Source organism: Amphiprion ocellaris, chromosome 3 (genome assembly GCF_022539595.1).
Source record: "Amphiprion ocellaris isolate individual 3 ecotype Okinawa chromosome 3, ASM2253959v1, whole genome shotgun sequence".
Taxonomy (NCBI): Eukaryota; Metazoa; Chordata; class Actinopteri; family Pomacentridae; genus Amphiprion; species Amphiprion ocellaris.
This window is the reverse complement of record NC_072768.1, coordinates 14,001,974-14,027,403: the sequence shown is the minus strand read 5'-3', so window position 1 is coordinate 14,027,403 and position 25,430 is coordinate 14,001,974. Positions and strand designations below refer to the sequence as shown.

Below are 25,430 nucleotides of genomic sequence, written 5' to 3'. Positions count from 1 at the left end.
CATATCAGACAACTGCTCAAGCTGAACTGGTACTTTATTTTACAGATTTTTTTTTCTGTTGCATTACACATTTGGATAAAGGACAATTACAAAAATGAATAAAAACTTGAAATTTTAACTTTAAGCATACAGTAAACAGGTTCACCTTTTTCACCCACAAGTATGTAAAATAAAATATTACTAAAGTATAAACAAAAAACAACATACACAAAACAGGGTGAGAGAGAAGTACAAGTAAATACAAGAGAAAACAAAGTATTGGATGTATTAAGGCATCAACAGGCATTACTTCAGCTGAGCGAAGGTAATAAGTAAGGCAAGTGTAGTTAGACTGCCAGATCTAAATACACCTTAAATCAACAGATTTAATTGTCTGAGTCTGTAGCACAACCAGTCGGCTACTTGATATTCAATTTAAATAGTTCAGTAACAGATACACCTCCCACATGACCATGTAGGCCATCTTATAAATGTGAAACATCCTTCATATAATTTCTAACAAAAGCTACATTTTGTTTTCTTGCTGACATTTCAACTTAATACAAACATCAAAATCAGAACAGGGAACTCCTTCTTACTAACAGTACAGCTTTTCTTCCGTTTAAATGAACAACAATTATCACACCTTGCTGCTTCAAAACACTGATTATGAGTACAGAGTGTCATGACAACAATTAGTTTGACATGCGTATGTCTTGGTAGTCATGTTTCATTAAGTGCTTTGTGCAAAATAAAAAAAAAAGAATGTGTATCTTTCCTTCTCTACACAGAAACAGCAGAGGAAACCAGAAGCACAAGAGCTAGGCGATGGCTGATGTGCTTTGTGTAATGGAGCAAACAGGGTTCAGTAGGAGGAGGGGAAAGGCTTTCATTAGCGGCGACATGTCGGTAAACAGAGGCACATTAAAAAGGGATCTCTTCACTCTCTTAGGTTTTTCGTCTCTCATCTCCATGAACAGTACACACTGTCAACAGTCAACGCGCACCAGCTGCTGCTCCTGCGGCTGAACAACTGGCCAACGTAGGACAAAATCTGTCCTTACTCACAGTAGTAACAGCAGCACAGATTTCTCTTCATAAAAAAAAAGAAGAAGCTACTTCACATGTCAGGTTTTGGCCTACAGAAAGTGTTGGTTTGTTGTGAGATTATGACAGAATGTGTCCAGGCCTCTAACAGCCAGGGGAGTGAGGCACATAATTTGGGAAAATTGTGTTACATCTGTGCTGTGACCTCAATGCTGAGAAATAAACAATGCTCACATTTGTTGCAATAACTGTAGAAAACAACAAAAAAAGAGTTGGAACAAACTTACATTATATGACACTTGAAAGCTTCATTAATCTGAACATAAAGTTTGAACAAAGGAAATATTCAAACATTCAAGAAGAAGCAAAATTTCCAGTAACTTTGATTTGACTGACATAGAACCGATGATGACTTTGTGATTTATCATATTAAGGCATCAAGTCTTTGGTTACTCATAGTGGCACTTAAAATAAATAGTCTTGTTTTAAAACAAGCTGTCCGGTTTAGACTCAGTGTATGATTTCCTCTTTCCTTACAGCAAATGTTAAATATCCTCAACACTGTAATTACAACACAGCGAGTGAAAAGCCATAAATAGGTGAAAGATGTTTAAATTCAAGTGCCTCAAGGTTTCAGCATGCATGGAGACTTGGTCTTTGCAAGTTGTGCACTATAAGTCCACTATCAGCAGGTTTGTAGTAGAGGGATATCTTTGAGTTGAGTGAACCTCTAGCTCTTTAGTAAACGTCGTCTGTGAGCATGTAATAAACAACACAGGCAACGCTGCAAAGGGGTGGTCAGTATCAGAATACACAAGCAGGGGAATCTACATCACCACATCCCGCTGGTCAAGCAGCAGCTCGTCGGGCTAAAGGCACTCTGACAGCACCTCATGTTTGGATAAAGACGGATATATCATGGGCGTGCAGTTGCACTCGTTGCTGTTTTGGCTGAGTTGGATCTTCAGCTTCTCCACTTCGTAGTTGTGGAGATACTCCTGGACCAGGTAGCGCTCTCTCTTCACCCGAGCCCTCACGTCGGATGGCACATCAGGGATCAACCAGGCCACAAGGAATTTAACTACGAACACAACATGCTGTGGAGGAAGAAAACCGAAGTCAGTGTGTGTGGGAGAAAAAAAACAATCAACTGCTACACAAGGTAAGAATATGAGGCTCAGTTCAAGTGGTCAGTCAGTGTTGGTGGTGCTGGTGGAGGAACCGAGGGATCGTTTTACCTCCATGATAATGATGAAAGCCAGCTTGGCAGCCAAAATATGCCAGAACTGCATAGTGTGGGAGTACTGCTTCTCATGCCCAGGAGGATAGCGGTAATCACGATACCTACAAAGCAAGAAAATATTTCAGTTTCATGCAAATATTAATACAAGCTTTGGCTGAAAATTCAGAATTGTTTATTGTCATACTTAAAACCACTTGTGCAAAGAAGAATGAAATAATATTTACTCAGGTGTCATGCTGCAGGCAACATAATATAATCAATTTAATGTGTAGAACAAAAGACAAACTTACGTAATATTCAGTAAAGTTTACTTAATACTTAAGAAGTGGACTAGACAACTTAAAGCTATAAAACAGGCTAAATTAGCTCCACTCAGCTAGCTACATTTACATTTAAAATGCTACATATATTTGAAAACATCCATAACCCACCACTGCAATATATTTAATAATCTGTATGGGACAAGTGTCTGCAATGAATATTCAGATTTTTTGTTGATACTTTGGAAACAGCTCTGCACTTTCACTCAAACTGAATTTTAACTTGAAAGCATTTCTTCTTTTACTGTGGTAAAAGATCAGTATACGTGTTCCACCACAGTAACATACTAACACAGTCGCTCTTTCTCTCTCACACACAGTCTTCTAACCACACACACCTGCAGGTAGTGATGGAACTGTTGAACCAGGCAGGATTCTCGTCATCATCTGGCCTGCTGTCCGTTAGGAAGTCAGAGATGTTGAACACCGACAGGCTATTGTTTATGTAGCCTTTCATGTTCATCTCTGGCTGGTAGGCGTACATGTACACTAGCCGAGGGATCATATCAGAGGTGAAGGCCACGATGAACGCCTACAAGCAGGGAAAGAGATGTTAGTTGGGTTAGCGAAATCAACATAATGTGATGTGCACAATTAAACTCTGCTCGCCTCGCTGGTGGACACAAGAAACACTAGTTGGTTAAACTGATTATTATTTTATTCATGTACGACGGCAGGTAACTGTGGCATCTAAGGTGCTACACAGCTACCTGCAACCCCAGACAGACAGCAGTTAATGCTCAGATAGAGAGATGAATTCTCTTAAAATCGGCTCAGTGTGTCAGTATTGTATTGAAATGAACATAAGGTTGCATGTATCAAAATAAACTGGCATCTAAATGCACATTCAGATGCATTTACAATACTATTAGGATACTGAATATTAGCCTAATTTTAAATTTCCATTGAATAGACAGGGACGTTAAGTCCACCACTCACATTTGTCACCACAGAGAGCACAGCCATCCCGTTGAGGATTTCCTCCCAGGCTCCGATGCTGTGAGCCTTGGCTGCCACAGGGCGTCTGAACTGAGTGGTGAGTTTCCAAGCGTCCACTCTAACCTCAATGATGTTGTTGATGAGCGCCAGCAGGGGTGCCAAGGGGAAGGAGGCGACGAACAGTGTGATAAAACCAAACTGGATCACTGGGACACAGAGAGGGGAGACGTTGGTGAGAGACAGTATGTGGAAACAGCACCATCTGAAGGATGACAGGGATCCACCTATTTATGCATCTACTAGTACACATGTATGTATGTTTCTGTCTGTTTACTTAAAACCAGTACTTTAGGTTCATCAAATGTAGTATTTCAGAACACATTACTGGTTGTGGTGCTGGTTTAGTTTGGACTCCACCAACAGGGTCTCTAAATTTCTCTCTGTGTGTAACAGATTTATTATGTACTGGATATTTACCCATTTCCAGGTACTCATAGAAGAGGCCCAGCTGTCCAAAGCCCTGCAGGTCGTGGTCCTGCTCCCAGCGGCTGTACAGACTCTCTGGGTGGTTTCGTGCCTTCCTGCTGCCCCACCAGTTCATCAGCCACCTGAAGGACACAAGGGGGCGATAGAGAGCTTTCATGTAACTTAACCCTGCTCTGAAAGCTATGCTGAAGGCTGTATTGAACTGTAAACAATGAAAAGACTGCATCGTCTATAGTTATCCAATATATAATGCAGATCATTTCTCATTATACACACTTGTAGTAAAGCGCAGGTATTACTTGTCAGATTACCGATAGCTTTGTTTAAGTCAGGAATCTCAGTGAGTCATCACAGTGTGACAGTGAGTCAGTATGCACCACCATTTATTTTTTCTAGGCATACATTTTAAAAAAATTGCTCCCTTGATGAACTTGATAGTAAAGAATGTTATTTTCGATTAACAGTACCATTCATTTTTGGGGTTTAATTCAGGAAACATTTAATTTCTTAAATGCACCTTAATTTTCAAATACAAAAGTGCTTTTAAATTGCTTGACACTACATGCTACTGCAAGACACATGGATGTGTTTTTATCAATTACCTCCTACATGATGAAAATGTGGAAACATTTTTCTTTTTTGATGCCTACAAAAAATTAAACTAAAAGAATGATCTATGGATCACAAACAAACTCAGCCTTCATTCATTTCATTATTTACATATGTGCTTTTACCTACTGTGACAAGTGAACAGGTGTTCTTGTCTTTTTTTGAACACTGATTTTCTGTTCCAGGCTGTTGATGATCTAGTTAATTAGAAACTGCTCTCTTGTAAATGCATCACAATTCTGCAGTGTACTAGTGATTAGTGGATTCATAACATTACTTTGCTGAATCAGCTAGCTGGTTAGTTAGGTAACAGGCGGCACAAAACAAAACTCATCTCATCAAGAGATGACAAGGCTACAGTTGCAAAAGAACTGCTTAAGATTATGTTAGGTCACATTCATGGTGGATATATTAATGAGATGAGAGGTGCACTTGCAAGGCCTTTAAAGAGTTTGTGAATTTAACCCCGACATATGTACTCTGTGTACAGATGAAATGTGATGTTCATATACTTACGGGACCAGAGCTTCCTGGATGTTGCCCCACACCTGTTTCCCAGTCATCACTATCACCAGCTGGGTGGTCAGCTCGATAAGACAACCGCCAGGGTCACACTGGGAGCAAACAGGTTGAGACAGAGGAGGGATGGATCAGAATCAAATTCAGGTTGAAGCTGAATCACCAGTATACGTCTTCTAATGGAGTCATATCTGGTACCTCTTCATTCCTTAGTGTGCTCCAGCCAAACATATAAGCATACTTTCCAGGATAGCCAACAAACTTTCCCTTAAAGAAAGCCACATAGAAGCAGGAGGAGTAGTAGTTGACAAATTGGAAGAGGAACATCTTCACCGTCAGTTTGTTCTCATATTCCAGGTGGGTCTTTGGAATTTCTGTCACATGATAAAAAGACACAAAGCATAGATATTAAGTAAATTTTCACAATTTAACAGATTCAAGAATCAGCATGTTATACACTGATGTGTGGACAGACACAGAAATGCAGTCACTTTAAATACATGGCTTGCTCCAGCCCTCACCCATATCAGTGATCCAAATAGCCACTCTCTCATACATGAGGTTGAGGATCATGATGATGACAAAGTTGATGCAAGAGGCGGTGACAGAAGTGGCCAGCTGTGGTGTGATGTAGGGACCAACCACCTCCAGGTGGGTGGTGGGACTGTCCTTCATGATGCTAGCAAAGGCCGCATACACCGCCAAGCGGTACGCTATGACCCCAATGATGCAGGCAATGATCAATGAGATCTTCAGGACGAAGAAAACAGTGACAACATGAAAGACAACCACAAGCACAAAACATCACAAGACAGAAGTACAGTGAAAACACCAAACCAGTTGTACAATTGCAAGCAAATATTTGTGCAGAAAGTGAGCAGATTTTTTTTAAAATTAGCAGAGATGTTAGAAGTAACTATTTGAAGTGTGCACACGTGTCCTATGAGAAGATTACTTCAGTCACGTTACAGATTTTTACAAACAAAAGAGTACAACAGTAATACATCGTGGGCCAGTATGTATTAAACTACTCAGATGAAAACTTTCACTGGGTCACAGTTCTAAGTGAGCCATAATGTTATTAAATTTAGCAAAATGCATTAATGATCTTTTTTAAAATTGGGTGTTATTAAAATTTCTTAACGGCTTAAATTATATTAGTTTTATACATGCTAGCCCTAGACACATGATATTAGTGATGATGAACAGTATGATGAGAAGATGAAGAGAGAGGGTGAAAGGACAGATGATAGACGGAGGTACATTAAACTGATCAAGTATACTAAAGATACTATGCTCACCCACAACAGGACGGTGGCTCCAGACAGACATGTGCGTGCACACTTGCTTGTTATGGGTAAGTAAGGCTCCATTTCCTAAATCATATGCAAGCAAAGCAAGGACACAGGAGTCAGTCAGCATTTGTTACGTCCTGAAAAGAGGGCTCTAAAGGCCACGTTCCTTTAGTTACCTCTAGCCTCACATGTGAGGCAAAGTTACGTAGCCGAATCAGAACTCACAGTGTGTGTTTGTGTCAGCCTGTGTCCAATTCTGTCATCTATGGTTTCCTGGTGAACTCATGCTTTTGCAAAAACTTCTTACAAGATAATCATCCACAACCAGCAAACAGTGTAATGCTGTACAGAAGGAAACTCGTGCCTCTGAGTCTTTCCAGAAGAATTCAGTTATCTACACAAACTACACCACACCAAAGCCTCTTTCTCATCAAACTGGCATTCCTTGTTGAGTGCCACCCTTACCCAGAGGAGTACGGTGGCCCAGCACAGAAACAATTTCCCCACTAGATCTGTAGCAGTCCTGTCAAGAACCCACTCAGTTTCCTAAAGATGGGTGGGATGTGGTCATGGCAAATTGCAGCAATCCGTTTCTGTTCATCTTACAAGTCTGTGTGTGTCAGAACCTATAACCAATAATACTGCTCCTGATAAAAGAGTCCCAGTTCAAACTATTTTTTTTCTCCAGAAAATGTCCTAATGAATGAGAGCAAACTATGTAAAACAAATACAGGAGATACTATAATCTGTAATCAAGTCCGACCATTCAGTATATTTGCTTTGTAAAGTAGAAGCTACACAGATCAAGACCAATACGGTGTATTAGTATTTCATGAGCACACAAACACCTGAGTGATGCGGTTCATCTTGCGGTTGGTGCACTTGGTCTCGTACTCTGGCCGAAGCTGCAGCTGCTGTTGCTCCTCCTCAAAGTCGACCAGATCCCACTCATACTCTAGACGGGCCTGCCGCCTCTTCCAGAACTCCAGAAACAGCGTCACTGCAGAGGCACAAGACCGTCTCAACAGTGTTTTCACGTCACAATAATAACCTCGTTTGTCAGTTCGTATTTGTTTCACTGAATCTGGAATAAGAGTGTTGCCTCATTTGCAAAGAAATGTTGCTGAGCTTTTCAAATGTCATTGTCCGCTGCTTTGATCCCATTCAACTATATTATATTAGAGCAGTGGCAGAAGTTTCTGACCTCCTTTAACTATAACAGAAGTGAAAATGTTGTTTTTTGGGGTGAAGCTAGTCTTTTAACTGTGGAAGAATACATGGCAAATATTTTCAATGATTACTGATCCCACTAGGTGGTGCACTGGGTACAAAAACACAAACTGCAGTGTTCAAATTTTTACTCACCCCAAATCCCCATGAATATGGCAAAAAACACTGTTCCCACGTTGTCAAATAAGTGTGATTGCTGAAAGGAGAAATGTTAAAGAAACAGTGAAAGAATGAAAAATGAATTTGTTGACATTTAGCTGCAACAACTCTTTAAATGTCACATACTGTGGGTAGAACATGAATCATGATGACCAAAAAATTACTCACCCATGAGGAATTGCATGTTGTGTTGAGTTTCCAGTAGCTACATTTTTTATCACACAGTGGGCACATGACAATATTGCCCCCAATTTTCTCACTGCATATTTCTTTACTGTAGGGGAAATTAAGGTTATTTTAAATAATAGACGCAGGTATAATAATATTAATAATAATAGCAATATTAATAGTAGTAATCGTAATAGTAAGAAGAAGAAGAAGAAAAAGAAGAAGAAGAAGATGTTATGGAAGACTTAAGAAAATGGTAAATCTCACCTCCACTGGTTGTCATCATAGGTGAGGAATCCATAAATGAAACAAATAGTCCCTACAACTGCAGCAAACAGCAGCATCTCAGTGTAGAATCCCAGCCACGCAAAATAAATCCCAATCTTCTCCCCATAATACTTCCTGTTGAAGGAAATACAGAAAAAATGTTGCTGTTAATACCACTGCCAGATTAATGTTGACTAAACACAGGACAGATAAAAGTAGCTGATTCTCATGTCTGACCTTACAAGGTTGAGGGGCTGCTCCTTAAAGAAACACAGGAATCTGGCCCAGTGTTTGTAGAGGTTGTATCTCTCACTCTCGCACTTATCATCCCTCGATCTTGTCCAGTATCTTGACTGCAGACACACGGAAGACACAAGTCACCACCATATTGTATAATTCTGATGCATCCTCACACTGTAATGTCTAACACTGCCTCCAACAGGATGCTACTGTGGGAGAGCGATGGACGCACATTCCACTGATGACCCAGTTTTTCCGATGATTAAAAAAAAACACTGTCCAAAATTTGACTGAAAGAGGCTCACATCATGCAGGGGGAAGGCAGCAGTGTAGGTGCCATTGTTGAGCAACCTCTTGATTCCCTTTTTGTCTTTATCTGCACATTCATCCCTGAAGTAGGAACAGCGGGACAGGATATAGTAGACCTGGTCAGAAAAAGAAAAAAAAGTATATAGTATTTTGTTTTTTATAAACTTAAAGTTGATTTTGATAAGTTAAAGTTAACTTGGTGTTCACAACAGTTTCACTATATTAATCACTTAACTGTCACTGACAATTTGAAGGTCACAGACAAGATAAGACGGCCATTGTTTAAAAATGCTTACTATCCTGTTGCGCGTAGAGGGAGGAAAGAACGTGTCCTTGTCGTCGATAAGGAAGAAGTCAGATTTGCTCTTGTTGAAGGGAGCTGTGAAAAAGTCTGGCTCAGGGTGCATGATGTGCTCAGGCAGACGAAACGGCGTGGACAGCCAGTTCATGGGCATCTCGCTGTTGTCTGGGATGTCGTTGACCTTGAATGGAACCTTGATCTTCAGCACATCTGCGTAGGTAGCCAACACTTCCCATGGAGCGTGGACTTTCACAAAATATGTCTTGCCATCCTCTGACTCCTGATGATAATGACAGTGAACAGCATAACGCATATATAATACACGTCACAGTACAATGCGATTCATACATTTAAAAATCATTCAGTAATAAAAAGACATCTCTGACAATCCACGGCTTTATTGTGAAATTCTAAATTTTCTGACTAAATAACATTAAGATGTTCTGAAATATGATAAAATGACAGGCTACTACATTCTATCCATCCATTATCTATATAGCGCTTATTCCTCTGTAAGGTCTCCAGGGGGCTGGAACCTATTCTAGGTGACTCAGGGTGGCAGGGGACACCCTGGAGGTCCCAGTCTATCACAGGGCCACACAGAGAGACAAACAATCACACTCACATTCACACCTATGAACAATTTAGAATCCTCAGTTAACCTCAACATGTCTTTGGACTGTGGGAGGAAGCTGGCACAGGGAGTACACACAAAGTCCACACAGAAAAACCCCAGGCTGAGATCTGAACCCAGGACCTTCTAGCTGTGAGGCGACAGTGCTAACCCCCCACTACATTCCATTTTACATTATTAGAAACAATCAAATCAGTACAAGTGAAACTTACCGATTTATCTTCTGTCTCCAACTCCAGGCCAACTTTCTCCAAATTGGCCTCATACACCTTCCTCCTCTCCTTAAGCAGGCGAAGAGGAAAATTAAAGCAAACACAAACAAAATAAAACCAGTGAATGGAAAATGTGTATTACATGTCATGAGAATCACAGAGATAATATGTCCAAATCTAAAACAATTGCATGTAAGGTGAAATAAATCATGTGAAGAGTGCACATCTGGTAAGACACAAATAAAAGAAATCAAGCTAAACATGAAGTCACAGTCAGTACAGAAGATACCCGAGTGCTACAAAAGTGTTGTATCAACCAGTGTGGATAAGGCAGTATCAGTCCTCTGTGTGGATTTGTTGGAAGACATCATAGCAGTGAAAACAGGTAGTGAAAGCTAGCTGTGATAGCACAGTGACGACACTGATTCAATGTTTTCAGAAACAAGCACCTAAAAAATGAACTGGCCTATCACTTCAGTGAAAACTGTCAAAAAATAATTAAATAAACCCTCCTTGTTAGAGCTGAAATTTAATGTGATATTTTACAACACATGTGGATAATACCCAGGAACTGGCCTCCCATTTGCCCTTCCTCAAACAGTGGAAAAAATGAGCAAGTCCCTGACAGGACCAGAGGCTTTAGCATTGACTCACTGACTGGGCTGTGGGCAAAATGTGAGTCGACTGCGTCCTCAAAGCCCAGGAGTGGTAACACTCAGATGTGAAGGCTCACAGCTCAGTATGAAACACTCAAAGTCTTTCAGCACTCTACAGCTGATAAAGAAACTAGTCACAAAAGGACATGTGGCCACCGACAGTATGGAAATGCTGGAGTTGATTTACCTAACAAAGCAGGATTAAGTCACCGTCTCAGAAAATGCCTTGAGAGGATTACTGATACTAGCTGAGAAGAAAAGTTTAGCGTATCAGTGCTGTGGTATTTAGAGTATGCTGCTGACACACGCTGGACTCTGAGGATTTCCTGTCTAGTCCAGTTCTTAGTGTTAATATCAAGAACTAGAAATAACATCAGCTGTTATTTTGGGTGATATTTTCCAATTTCCAAATATTTAGTCCTGACCACAATAAATAATTAGTGTCCCTCAGCTCAAGGAAAAAAACTGAACTGGAATTATGTAGCATGTATAAACAGTGCCAAGAAGTTATTTCTTACCTGTTTTCTCTCCCCATCTTTATCATCAACATAGGACAGGACGAAATCAATCCTGCGAACTCCGTCACGGAAGAACACAGAGTCTTTGCTGTGCTGTTGTTTGTCAATCTATAATGAGAAAGCACAGAAGTGGCGACATTTAAACACATACATACACAGGTACGGCATCAACAAGTCCTTGGATGCATTCAGCGGACCAGAGTTAAACTATGCGTCTAGTGGCTGCACAAAGAACAAGGCCTCCACACCACATCACACTCGACTGTTTGTCCAAAACAAAAATACTGATTATCGTATTTTCACTGCAAACACCATGCTAAATGTAGGGCATCTGATGGCACTGAATAAGATGAGGAACATGCTTTTAAAGAAGTCTGTGTATTACAGAATGAAGTCCAGGAAGACATTATGAATCCTCTGAATGCTTTAATTACAAGTCATCTGTCAACTGATTAAACAAACTCAGTTGTATGGGCGTTAAGGTTCCAACATTATTCCACTTTAGTAGTTTATGCTTTTTGGCAAATCCTAATATTTACAGTGACGGAGACCACCTGTATTGGTGGCCAGAGAAATTCCAAGTATGTGTATCAGCTAATGCTAGCCCTGCAGAGGCTGTCTCTTCAGCAGCTACAAGGCTGACAAGAATGGACTGCACAGGAATGCTTTAGCAGAGGAGGAGAAGCCATGGCTGTGTGCTGTCAGTGCTGCTTCAGCTGTTCAGAAAGCTAAAAATAACTGTGTACAATGTACTTTCCTACACCTCACTACAGTAGCTACCTACACTTTACCACATACACAACAGAGAATCCATTTAGCAAAGCAAAAGCCACAACATCCCACGTAGTCGCCTGTGTGGCTACTGTACTGTCATTCAGACAGAGTGTACCCGGCTCATAATCCTCACACTGTCGGGGAAGGGAGGAAAAGAAGTGTACTTTACCTCCATGGCCCACTCCCTTTATGGTAAAGATGCATCAGCGGAAAGGCCGGCTATCCAACAGAGTAAAACTGCCTTTCTCCAGGGAGTAGGGTCCAGCTCTGAAAGCACTGCCTCTCTCACTCCACTGATCTCTGTCCAGATAGACACAACCAGTCCACTAACCTCCCAGGACAAGCCCTCACTAGCTCAGTCACACAGAAAAGAGAGAGAAAGAGGAAAAGGAGGAGGGAAACTAGGCAAGTGGTGAAGGAGAGTCTGACAGATGACATCAGCACCGGGGGTAGCATAGCCGCAACCAGCTAGCTAATCTAATAGAGAGCACAGCATCAGAGAGGGGAGGTGGCATCCCTGTGCTGTCCAACAGTCCTTTAAATATGCTGCCTCACATTTCACATAACCAGTGAAATCTCAGCTCAAAAGCCAGACAACCACGTTAAGAAATCTTCTCTAGAAGGACCTGATAAGAATACCAAAACTGATAACTGTTTTCTGTTCTGACTCTTTGAACCTAAATGACTGAACAATCTGAAGACCTTATTGTAGGCACAGTGAAAAATGCAGTAGTCTCAGACATGCTGCATAAATTAACTATGAAGGCACTGATGTACCGTAAGTAACACCACTGTTTTTTAACCCACTGTACAGCTTCATCTACTACCCTGGTTCCTTCTGTACCAACTAAGAGCAGTCAACGTGTATTCATGTCTATGTTTTCCACGTTTCTATGGTTTTCTTGTCCCAAATTATGCATACGTTTTAACCACTGGTCTGCATTACCTTCCTGACCAGATTGGGCCATGTTGACCATGGCTGGGTGGATGCTTTCTTTAACTGGGACGATGCTGCAGAAGCTCTCTAATTTGCGGTAATTACAGATCAGCCGTATGGAATCAGTGCATCTGCTGGGATGTGCCTCTGCTCAGTGAAGCTGGTAGCAGCCACAGACTTCTATACATCAACTAAGTAACCCGTAACTACTGGGCGTTGCGACATGTGTATGCTGCCTTTTATCTTAATTAAGGAGGGTAAATGTAGAACATGGTGGAACATAAGTAGGCTTTTGATTTCAGGGAGGGGGTCCTTTAAAATAATATCTTTAAAGCATTTATGGTTTGGACGAAAAGATTTAGACTTTGTTTTAATGCACTTTGATATTTGTGCCACAAAATCTAATGTGTGCCACTCTCTCTTTAATGTATATGCTTTTCTGTTTTTCAGCAACAACTAAACTAAGATAATGTGGTTTTTTTTCTCACAGTAAAGTAAGTAAATGCTGACTACTGTATCACTGCAACGTGTTTTTACTGCATGTAACAGATGATTGCAATCCTCAAATTTGTTCTAAACATAGAAAAGGTTTTGGACATTCCTCCAGAGCTAACTCTCCAGTTGGATCTCCATTTTGCAGAAAATTATAATCTTCAAGAGTACAAAACCCTCTTTAAAAGTTACATGCACATGGAACTTTGCATTTGTAATGAAACAAGACCTGTATTTCTCAAGTCTTGTAAGACCGCAGAGATTGACAGCGAGTCCAGAGACAATGTAACACGTGGCGTAAACCCCCCTTAAAACTCCTTGATGTCATCTTGTAATGAGCGAAATCGTATGTTTTAGTGAGCCAGATTACTAGTAAAGCTTTCTGCATTCTTTGTCATTCTGAAGAGTGGCTGTTGTTATTTAAGGTTATGATAACACTTTTCATTAAAACAGGTTACACGCTGCTTAAATAAGGCTGCATTTAGGGGGATTGAAAGGAAGAAGCCTGTAGTACAGTATATGGTTAGCCGCATCACAGTTGAGTCCTTTCATAAGCACAGGGCAGGGCCTTGATTACAGTATATATACTTAAACTGTACACACACTTAAGTGCACTTACACAAAAACAGCAAGGCAAATGACAGATGCACTGCACAGTGCATCTGAAAATCTGCATGTGCACGTGCAACTGTGCACCCTCTAATTATGCTGTAACACCCCAGGCTGTTGCTTTCTCCTCAGTGAGGCAGACAGTTATCACAGGTGAGAACAAAGCAAGTACAAAGGCCCCCTTCATTTTTAATGAACTCTCGTGATACATCAATACATCGCTCAAGCCTGCACATTTCCATTACTCCAAAGAAAAAAAACATGCTTTCCAAAAGACAACATCAGCTCTCCACCAAGAAATGAATATTGATTTCCCTGATTTCTGAACATTACTCTTTAAATATCTATGCCAGTGGAGAAACTCAACACTGAGCAGACATTCTTCAAAGAGGACATAATAGCGGGCAGGCAGGCAGACATATACACAAGGCTGCAACACATCACAAGCCTGTTTTACCATGCCATACCCTGGAACGAAACTTCAGGAATAGTGCCCGCTTTCTCGAAATCTGTGGACGAACCGAGTGGACAATGAGAGAAAGTGGATCAACACAACAAATTCAACAGCACATGGCTAAAACTGTAGCAGCAACGTTAAAGAGGTGATTAAAATGGATCAACACGGCAAACACTTCACGCTTGCATCTTTACAGATTATGTTCAAAAACACTGCATAACACTCAGACACAATCACACTCAGGTTTAGGACAGTAGGTTTGAGTTCTGAGATCAAGTGAGGCGACAGAAACACAAACACAAAGACACCGACACAGCAGCAACCAAACCTTGACTGGAGTCTTACCCCAGTCAAAGCACTGATTCGCTCTAAGGTGTGAGTCTCAAAATGTGGGCTGTCGCTGTGATCAGAGGGGGCCAGGGAGGCCAGGCTGGAGCTGAGAGACTCACAGGTCTCTACATAAACATCAGGCGTGAAAGGAGACTTTAAATGCAGTGTGGAAGGAGGAGAACACAGAAGCATTAGGGTAATCTCTAACTCCATAATGACTTTTGTAGATTGTATACTCGCATCAGTGGACAGGTTCCTAAAATTACAAATTAAACCACCGTGCTTTAGCTGCTGAGTATACAAATATCAATGGAAAAAGAGAAGGAAGGAAATCTAAATAAAGCACTTTACTTTTACACAGTGAACTTCCTGCAACCACGCTGGCAGGAGGTAAGTTGGAGGTGAAGATACATGACTATCAAACAGAAATCCTTCCCGAATCTGACTTGGACAGCTAAATATTTACATATGGGTAGGAAATGTTTTCAGATATTTAAATAACTGGTATAAATGAAAACCAACATACAGACAAACTATTCAAAGGTAACTGCAAACATACATAGTAAACAGTACCAATAAACTGAATTTTTAATTGCAGATTGTCCACTCTTAAGGCAAAATAAGTTGGTTTACAGAAGCATCCCCATAACTGTGTTGTGTGAACGTAAACGTGGTGAGTTTGGTGTTTACCCCTGATTGTCCCTGCTGGAAAGATCCTGTGCTCGATGAGGGATGTTGGGGATAGCCGTTTAGATCATCTGCAAGACAGTAAGACAAAGAATACAAAAATTAAAACAGACATACCAGAGTTAATTACAGGGTGAATCTCTAAACACCATAAAAGAACAATAATAAGTAGCAATTATGAGTAATCTCAAATAGGCAGGTTGGTGGCAGTAAAGATTCAGGCATATGAACAGCTGCCCGAGTAAAGTGGGGAGCATTGACAGACAGCCAATGTTGTGGTCTATATTTGTACAGTTTTTCGTGGCAGCGGTCCCACAGGGCAGGCAGTGTGACTTAACACAGAAAGAAGAAGTCACTGTGAAAGAGTACAAGCAGCCATGTTGCCATGATCTTGCCACTACAGGAGTGACTGAGCACTCTGGTAAACCCCCTCAACGTGTCTGAAAACGAAAGCTGCCAGTGTGATGATATACGGCATTAAGTATCATGAAGTTCTGCTCTTACAAACCACTCACTGCCTTTCAAAAAATAATTAGAACTTTCCAGAGTACATTCTGAGAAAAGATTTACATAAAAAAATGGAAAGGGTAATGGAGAACAAGACAAACATCAAACCATGTTGGCATCACTATCACTAAAAAAAGGTTTCAGTCTCTGTCTGTGTTTTTAAATAGAAATACAACAGTCCTAATTGATGGTCTCTCTGAGGTTAAATTTAGTCTGGACTCAACACAAAAAAATGTGCTTACACAGAAAACAAGCATTCAAACCTTCAGGCTACATTATGACACACAGAGTTACCAAAAGGTAACTTAGTGGTTCTAAACTAAAATGAATGACATTTATTACAAAATCTGCACTCCAGAACTGAAACACCTGTGATGTAACTTTTTCCACTGCATACCTTTTCTGTATAAAAATCACTGCTGTTCATTTAACTTCAGCCTTACAACCTACACCCAACTTATTTGGCAATTTATGTTTCATAGTATACATTAACAAAGAAATATAATCACACTCATTATGAAAATCAAGCTTCCTGTTATCATGATTTGCATACATACCATACTATGCTTATGCTACCTTTGCTATCATTTGAGTTACAGCAGGATGTGGAGTGCTCACAATAGGGAAACCAACTTGTTTCTTCCTCTTAAAAAGCGGATATGATACTGACTTTGATTTGGATGTATTTCTTTGACGACATATGAGAACGCCTCTTGAACAGCTGAGCATATTTTTGCACAGTTTGATACACTATTGGACGCAATATTATCCAGTCAACTATGCCAAGAGTGTTTTCCCACTAAGTAGCCTCCACAGTTAAGGCTTTGTTCAAGAGTGAGCAGCTGATCACAGTGGAAATGCCACAAGGCTGCTACTGTCTCTCTTTTTCAAACCACAGCAACACTGGAGTGCACACCTCATGTACATCTATTATTCAAGCAAATGAAATTATTGTACAACTCTGTACTGATGATAAAAGCAAATTCTAGTGGGTACTAAAACAACAATAACAACAGATACAGTGTATGTATTGAAATAACAGAGATAACAGATCTCGAAGCTACAGCTACAAATCTTTGGTATCCATACAGCTGTACTGAATCTGACAATAGTTTTAAGACACTTTGAAGGAGTAAATGAGTCAGTTACCTCACTTGAAACTGCTGCATTTTGCATATAAACACAGTGGCTGAGACTGATTTCCTGGGACAGGAAGACAGTGGTCACATTTCATCTCACAAGTTTAAGGTGCACAGGTGCCAGTTTTACCAAGCAAGCTCACATATCAAGATAATTCTAGACAAATTTACTGTAAAAGTAAGTGTTAATTTAAATCAAAACTAATCAGAATCTGCATGATCCAAACCCAACCCGGCTAGCTTGGCAATCTCTACCTACAGTATTTTTATCGTGGTCCACAACGACTCTGTAAGCAAATTGTCAAACAATCTGTATCTCTATATTAAAAATTAAGATTTACTTTCACAGATTTCACTGTGATTTAATATTATGGAGCTGTGAGCATACTGTGAGAAAAAACACTGCTTCCACTGTTATCTAAACAGACCAGAAACACACAACACCGAGGTAACAGTAACTATAGTTCATGATCCTGCGGCAGTCAGTCGTCTGTCTCGGCTAGACCACCATCATGTGAAGCTCTTAGTGCTGCAGAGGAAACATTACACTCGCACATTGATTCATACTGATATGGTTTGCTAGAGACTATCCAGGGTGATTCATATTTCATTCACTAACACACATTTTACAGGCATAAACGGCTAAAACGCAACCCTCTGTCTGAGCGTGGGTTTGAAATTTACATTTAGCAAGGAACAGAGAGGGATTTGGGGTTTGTGCTGGTGGATAAAGTGGCTGTCTGTAAGTGACAGAGTGTTTCCAGTAAGCTGGCCAGCTGTCAGAGGCTGGCTGCCTGCAGAGTCACTGCTGCCTCCATGAAAAGAAAAACCAGACTATGAGCTGGTTGGGGCGTTAAAGGGGAAATGAGCAGTGTGGATACTTTTTAAAATAGCCGAGCAAATGTCACTAAATTGATGTTAATATGTCCTCTGAATGGATGAAGGAGACACAGCTTGTTGTTACTGGAAAAATAAACACTATAATTTGTTAGCTGCCCAAACAGTGATTAAATGAGCTGTTTACCTTGGCTGTCTGATAAAAAAAAGTGCTTAAAGTTGTTAGAAAGTTTAATTTCATGTACATGTTCGACATGAATGAGTTAATGTGACTTAAATAGCTGTAGTTTCAATCTATGATAGATAATCCCCTGAAATTTTAGCCTATTTTTTAAGTTATTTTGAAGCCTACACAGATTAGGGTGTACCTTGCTCAGTTTAGTCTTAATTATTTCCCCAATTAGTTTGCATCTCATGAACTGATGTTCAATAGCAGCATTTTAAAAGGTATTCTGGGCTCTGCGACTCACCGTTGTAAGAGTCTGACGGGCTCATCTCAATTAAACTGTCTCCTCCTGCTCTCCCCGTTATTCGGTGCATGTTGGGATCCTCGGGTAGCCAAGTTGTGCCTGTGAGAGCTGGTCTGGATCAATATATCCCGAGTCAGGCGGTTTCTGTCGCGCCTCAACACCCGAACCGCTCTGCCTCACAGCCGCCGTCCTCCAGAGCTAACAGCCAAGTAGCTGAGTAGCCGGGGCTGCCCTCCTTCCCCCCAGTGACCGCTCACCGCTGCATCACTCCAGCTCCGAGGGAGGGTCAGGAGAGGGAGTGTCTCCACGCCACAAGCCAATAGTCCGAGTCTGGGGTGAACAAGCTCTCTGCCCAAATACCCACAACATGGAGACATTTTTAAACTGAACGGACGCCAAAACACGCAGCATGACCGAGCTAACAATAAGTGAGGATAGCATGCAGAAGCTAACGTTAGCTAAGGTGAAGGCGGACTTTTCTCCGCTGTGTTCATCAAATAGAGAGCAACTGGAGTTAGATTTTTTGCATCACTTTACTTACTCAGCGTTGAAAAAGATAATTAAGATGAAGACTTATTTAAAACACATGTACCTTAAGCCAGTTTCAGTTGTTTAGATAAGGGAAATTCCAGTTTTAACCGGAGTGGCAAGTTTTAGCCTTATATGGTTTTAGCTGATGTGTGTTGAATGTTGCCATGACCACCGGTAGTTTACGGCTGCGGAGCTGTTGTAAATCACTTCACACCTGTCAGCCAATCAGAACCGAGCTTTGTTTGACGCAATGCACTGAATAACAGCATGAATTACAGTACAGGCAATTTATTAGTAGGCTACCAAAATAATCTACAAAAAATGTATTGTCAACTCTTTCGGTAATCGACTATTCAGACCCAGTAATTTTTTTAAAAGGGAAAAAAGTCAAAATTGTCTGATTTTAGCTTCTTAAACTTAAACATTTTCTGATTTCTTTACTCCTCCAGGACAACAAGCTGATTATCTCTGGATTGTGAAATAAACAAGACATTTGTGGAGCCATCTTGGGTTTTGGAAAACACTAATCATTTTTGATGTTCTACAGACCACAACAAATCAGTTGTTCAAGAAAACAATCACCAATGAAAATATTTTTTAGTTGCAGCTCTAATTCTAATTAAAAGTCTGTGCGTATCTTAGTCACCAGTTCGTTAAATATTTGGGAAGTGAAACTAAACGGAAAAACTAACTGAAAATATGACCATGTGATAACATCTTCCCCACAACACAACACTGATTTGTAGAACCTTAAACAAAGACAGATTACTAGGGTACAATTCTTTGAGTTTCTTTGCTTCGATGCATCTTTATAGTCAGTGTTCATTTATGCTTTGTTTGCTTAATTTGTCCAGAGAAATGTTCAGGATTGCAATTTCAGCAGCAACAAAACACTATTAACTCATGCCTTTCCAAAATTGTTTTATATCATAGATCCCACAAGCAGCTTAGTCATCCACTTAAGAAGACTGTTGTACAGTTAAATGAGAACATCCGTTGGTCCTATCCAGTCCCCTCACAAGCTACTGTTGTTATTATCTTTAGTTGTCTGAATAAAAACACACTATCTGTTCAATTCTTTGCTGAAGAGACATTTCCTGGACCCGGACCTTGGCCTGCAGTGTCCCCTCCAGCAATGACAGGGGTGTTTAGATTAGATTTGTCATGTTTTGTTTAGAGCAGCACCATGCCTGGCATCTCTTCCTGGTTAGTCCCATGGCTGTATGTCTGTTCTTTAAACAGGGAGTTCAGAAAAGGGTCTCTGCAGCTTTTCGCAGCTCCTCCCAGCCAAGTCTCCACTCTGTACTTCCATACTGGTCATATTTAGTAGCAGCGGCCCCCCTCTGTCGCCCTTGAAGTGGTTTACACAGTCCTGTGCGGGTGTAATTATGTTATCCTCCTCTGTGGGGTGTGGACGAGTACAGAAATACAGCCGCTTATTTTCCTCAACCACTTTTTCTCCAGCCTCATATCTCCTCTCCCCCTTGAGATGTGGGTCTTCTTGGGTGAGCACTGCCTTCCAAGGTTTCCAAGACTAATGGTAAAAATCACCTCTAATAACAAGGTACGGCGGACCACCCGTTTGACTTGTTACTTTGTCTTGTTTTTACTGTCAAAGGAAAAGGATGAAGCACAAAAATAGGTCCTGCACTGTGCAGTGGGAATCACATGGAAGATGTTATTTAAAAAAAACTGCACAGTATCTCACAAAATAATCAAGTAGTCCTGCTGTATAAACAATATCTCCAAAAACGAGGGTTGTTGTTGCATTTATTTATGCACTAAACAACATTTCAATATAGTCTTTAAGTTTAAAGAGCAATAGATTTTCATATTACATTGTAATCTGGTAAATCGAAACATATTTTACAGGTTGTTCATAAGCATGAAATCCTCATGTTTGATGCTGAAAACCACATTCATGAATTCATGTTGTCTGATTTTCACTTTGTGAAATTCTCTATAGCCAGTTTCAAGTCAATCTATTCAATTACAAAAACTTTATTTCCAGTGTATGTTTATTTTAAGGTTATCAAACTCAGATAGAGAAGTCCCACATCATCCATCATCTGCTTTGAGATTTTATTATCTGAATTTAATCAAGTATATTTGAGCAACTAGATGGAGTTTGTAACTTAACTTGAATTTTATAATCTGATTTTAACTTATTAAAATAGGTCAGTTTCACTATAGCTCTTAGATAATAGTTAGATGACTTCTCTATTTGTATTTGAGAACCCTAAAATAAGAATGTAGTGGATATAAAGTTTCTTGAAGCTTGAAACTAACAGTTGAGAACCTGACAGTCCAGATCCCATGAATTCAAAAAGGTGGTTTTCAAATATTTCAGCAAGATAGATTAAGTGACGGTTAAAATTTCAACATATTCAACTGTGATACAATTTCAAAAATGTGACATTGACTTGCTGATACAATTCAAATGATTATCTCCATGACTTGCTTTCACGTATGACACAGAAATTTTCACATTTTAAACTGTTAACACATGCCCATCCTCTTCAACGTTAACATCAGTTTGTGGGTTTTAAGGAAAATTGCCGCTCTCATTTTGACTTTGAATGTGAAATCATATGTTCACTAACCTCTTGAGTCTTTACACTCACCATTCCAAATATTTCTACAGTTATATTTTGTAAATTACTTACGAGGAGTGTGGAACGAGAAGCAGGATTTAGCTTTCAGTGCTTTGTTGAGATGCAATACTGGTGACACAAACTTAAAAAACACAGGCCTAAAATAGGGTCAAGAGAAGTAACAGCCACCTAACTGAATCTGTGGAGATAAATTACAGTGTTTTAGAATATATACACATATAAATCTCCCTGTCACCACTTGGTGTGGGTGGTGTGTGTCTTTCTCAGTTCCTCTACCAGAGACCTGGGAGTTACAGGGTTCTGCACTGTCTTAGCTGTTCCTCCACTGCATTCTTCTGTACAGAGACCTCAGATGTTGCACCTGGAATCTTCTGGACTGACTCCTTCAGTTTAGGCATCACTGCCACTAATGCTTCTGTTACCACTGAGGACATCTTGGCCTTCACCTTCCAAATCTGTTCCGGTCGTTCCTTTAGCCCTTGGTTCTTCCTGATCTTTCATGCTCTTTCCTCCTGATGTTACTGACAGCTGGGGCTGCTTTGTCTGCCACAGCTGCCCTCTTCTGTCCCTTGTCAATCACCACTATGTCAGTTTGTTTAGTCAGCACCTGCTTGCCAGTCTGGAACTTAAAGTCCCACAGGATCTTTGTTCTGCTGTTCTCAGCCACTTTCACTTGTGTGTCCCACTGAGACTTGGGGGCTTCCAGTCCAAACTCAGCACAGATGTTCGTGTATATTGACCCGACCACTTGGTTGTGAGTTTCTGTGTGTTCCAGCTTGTGTATTGCATTCTGCTATGTGCTGAACTGTCTCAGGTGCATCTTTGCACAGCATCTTGAGTCCTGTGATGGTAGATACCTGCCTCTATGGATCTGGTGCTCAGGGCCTGTTCTTTTGCTGCCATGATGAGAGCCACTGTGCCTTTTCTAGCGGCCAGCAGTTTTTCTTGATGATAGCCACATACTCTCTCTGCAGGTGATACATCCCATGGAGTGATTTGGTCTCCCATGATATCTCCTCTTCCTCTTTATCATCCTCAGTGTTCTGGTGCCTGAGGCACTCTCTGAGCAGGTCATCCCAGGGAGCCATTTTTCTGATATGTTCTTGGATATTTGTTGTTTCATCCTGGATCATGGCTCTGACATTCTCTAATCCCTCACTGCCCTCTTTTCGCTGCTTGTAGAATATCAAGGTGCTGGACTTTCTGTGGAACCACAAGCCACTGTGAGGAGTTTTTGTGTCCAGCTCACTAATCCAAATGGGTATCTGATGACTGGTAGGGAATACACATCGACGGCTCGGATGTTATCCCACCAGTTGGAGGTATTTGGCTGTTGCTGACCTCCTTGCGCACTCATCATGACTCCCGTTGACCTTTAGGAGCCCTGGTATTTGTAGCTGTCCTGTATGTCTGCCACTCTACCCACTTTGTCCTGATCATCTTCCCTCTCTTTGCCACCACGTCGCCACACTTGTCCAGTCTAAATGACTTCCTGATGTCCTCACTGCTGTTGATCCTGGTGAGGTGGATCAGTGAGTCGATGTCTTTCTCCCTCCTGGCGAATCAAACTCATGATCTGCTCTTCCATGGTTGGTGTGTGTGCGCGTGCGTGTGTGTGTGTGTGTGTTTCTTTTACAACTCGAATGAAGTCCATCTTTTCTTAATTGAAGTCACTGGTCGTGATTTGGAAACATATACTCTGGTCTATACAAGGTCTCACATGTGATGGTGAATGTCAGAGTGACAACCAAACAATGAAATCAAGAGGACTGCCTATAGCCAATGTCAAGCCCTATTGTTGTCAAGTGCAATATTGAAAACAACTCAAGAGTACAGTAACTTCCATCATTCTGAAATGGAAAGATTTTGGAACCATCAACAATCTTCTTATATCTGGTCTTACAAATTTGGGACAAAGGGTCACAGTCAGACAGGCAACCAAGAACCTCTATGAGATGTAATTAATCTAACAGATGGACATGAGGTTCTGCAGGTCTTGGGAGTCGTTTTGGAGAACAGTATATTCAGGGCCATGAAGCAGCTCCAATGATGAGGTAAGTTCCTTGTGAAGGAATACAACCAGTCTGATATACTTCTGTTTCTTTGCCTTCTTTCATATGTACAGTAGCTGACAACATAGCAGATAATGTTTACTGTTTATGGTGAAAGGAGACATTCAGGCTTTCTAATTTTGATGCCACATTCTGAGCTAGTTGAAGCTCATGAAATGTGTTTTCTTTGAGGAAGCTTTTGTGCAGTCTGTTGACTCTTGCTGCAGCCTCTATCACGCTGCACAAAGCCATGTTCTGTCATGAACAGTCTCATATTGTGCAACCAACAGTTGGACAGCAGCTGTGTGTATAGTCCATCTGCGAGGACACAATCGTCCAAACAGCTTTCTCCTTGAAAGAGTTTTTGGACTTGCCAGACTGGTGGTAGAAAATGTACAAATCATGAACCAAGTTTCGTTCATCTCTAAACAAATGGAGATGATCAGATTGAGATGATGGCATTATGAGGCTGACACAGTATAGTCTGCAGTGTACATAGGCCACAGTAGGAATGTTGGGTCTTTTCTCAGGCATTACATTTGGGAAACCAAACTGCTCCATGGGATGTATGGAGCAATGTGCAAGGAGTAATGTGTACTCCTGGTATATTACCCAACAAGTTTGCTGCTTCATCATAGTTCTGCCCTCTTCACTGTGAAACTGTAAGATCCAGTTGATGTAGCACATCAGCAGCCGCCTATGCAAGTCTCTCCCTCATCTTTTATTTTCATTTTGTACAACCCAGTAAATTCCTGTCTGTGTTAACGGCTTTTGTGAGTGAAACAAAGGCTGACTCAAGCTCTACTCCAGTCATGTGCTGTTCCTCATCAGTAAATATTGCACCTCTGGCAGATTCTTCATGCCCTTTTTGATTTCTTTGACAACTGTGTTTGTTTTGATCTACAATATTACATTTTGCACCTCAGGAGTAGCAAATTGTCAGTTTGGAGTCGTTCATGTTCTCTCAACGCTTGAACTTGTCCAGTACAATCGAAATTTTTATTGCTTGTGCAACTGTGCATGTCCATGTGAAATGTATCATGGTAAACATTCCAGCATAAATAGTCAATATTATTAGCTTTTAGTGCTTCATGCACCACAGAAATAGACTATTATACCTTTAAAAGAATGTGCAAGAAACAGGAAGAGATACAGCGAGTCTGTGTGGTGCCTCTGAAGACATTAATTATGCTATCAGCTAAGAGAATATCACGTGACTTATGGCACCACTGACCTTCGAGGCTGTCTGCTGTAAAGACTTTGTGTCTTTTCTTTCTTCTCATTCCACTCAGCTCATTCATTTTAATGTTTGTGCAAGAAAAGTTTTGACTTTGTGTTTTATTTCAAAGAAACTGCCACTGCACCAGTCAGATATTGTCTTCCACCTACAGTCCTCCAGAGGTTTCCTCAGGCCTCGTCCTGCTGCTTCTTTTGTGACTATGACAGTTTTGCAGTGATAAGCTTTACTGAACAATGTGAGGCTGCATGTTTGTGGCTCTTGCTCTTCTGATGCTTTCTTTCATTCTTTAAATCCAACAGACACAAAATCAGGATCTGTCTTTCTTTCAATATGTGGCTTTTTATCGATAAAGGCTTTAGCAAAAAAGTTGCACAGCGCTGAGTTTGATGACAGCCTGTAATGAAGCCAATGGAACCATCTCTCCTGAAAATGCAGTTTCTTGGTTGGTACCTATTTAGGTGGTATGTCCTCAATCCAGCAGCGTCCATTGTCTGTCTCTAAACACCTGTATTTCAATCTGTTGCCTGAAATACAAAAATATTTGTCAGCTCTTTTAGACTGATTTAGCAAATTAGTCATTTTTATCTGAATTTGAATTTTTGATAAACTTGAACTATTCTCTG

General features: G+C 40.7%; 1 protein-coding gene across 7 annotated transcripts; it reads right to left on the bottom strand.

Moving 5' to 3' along the window:
- Nucleotides 1–16: 16 nt before the first annotated feature.
- Nucleotides 17–18,693, bottom strand: ano5a (anoctamin 5a). 7 transcript variants are annotated; one of them, XM_035958650.2, is made up of 22 exons: nt 18,371–18,693; nt 15,421–15,488; nt 14,746–14,883; nt 14,411–14,452; nt 11,132–11,239; nt 9,958–10,026; nt 9,107–9,391; nt 8,807–8,926; nt 8,499–8,614; nt 8,262–8,396; nt 7,995–8,100; nt 7,803–7,863; nt 7,286–7,437; nt 6,903–6,983; nt 5,664–5,892; nt 5,341–5,516; nt 5,140–5,237; nt 4,006–4,136; nt 3,529–3,734; nt 2,928–3,121; nt 2,265–2,370; nt 17–2,123 (listed from the first exon to the last, which is right to left on the bottom strand). In XM_035958650.2, exons 1-22 carry the CDS (start codon nt 18,438–18,440, stop codon nt 1,896–1,898), a joined length of 2,919 nt encoding a protein of 972 aa, XP_035814543.2. In that variant the 5' UTR covers nt 18,441–18,693; the 3' UTR covers nt 17–1,895. The 7 variants fall into 7 exon arrangements, with proteins under 7 accessions (XP_035814543.2, XP_035814545.2, XP_035814546.2 ...); XM_035958652.2 differs by lacking the exon at nt 6,903–6,983 and adding an exon at nt 6,444–6,518 and having other exon boundaries at nt 18,371–18,687; XM_035958653.2 differs by lacking the exon at nt 14,411–14,452 and having other exon boundaries at nt 18,371–18,692.
- Nucleotides 18,694–25,430: the final 6,737 nt, after the last annotated feature.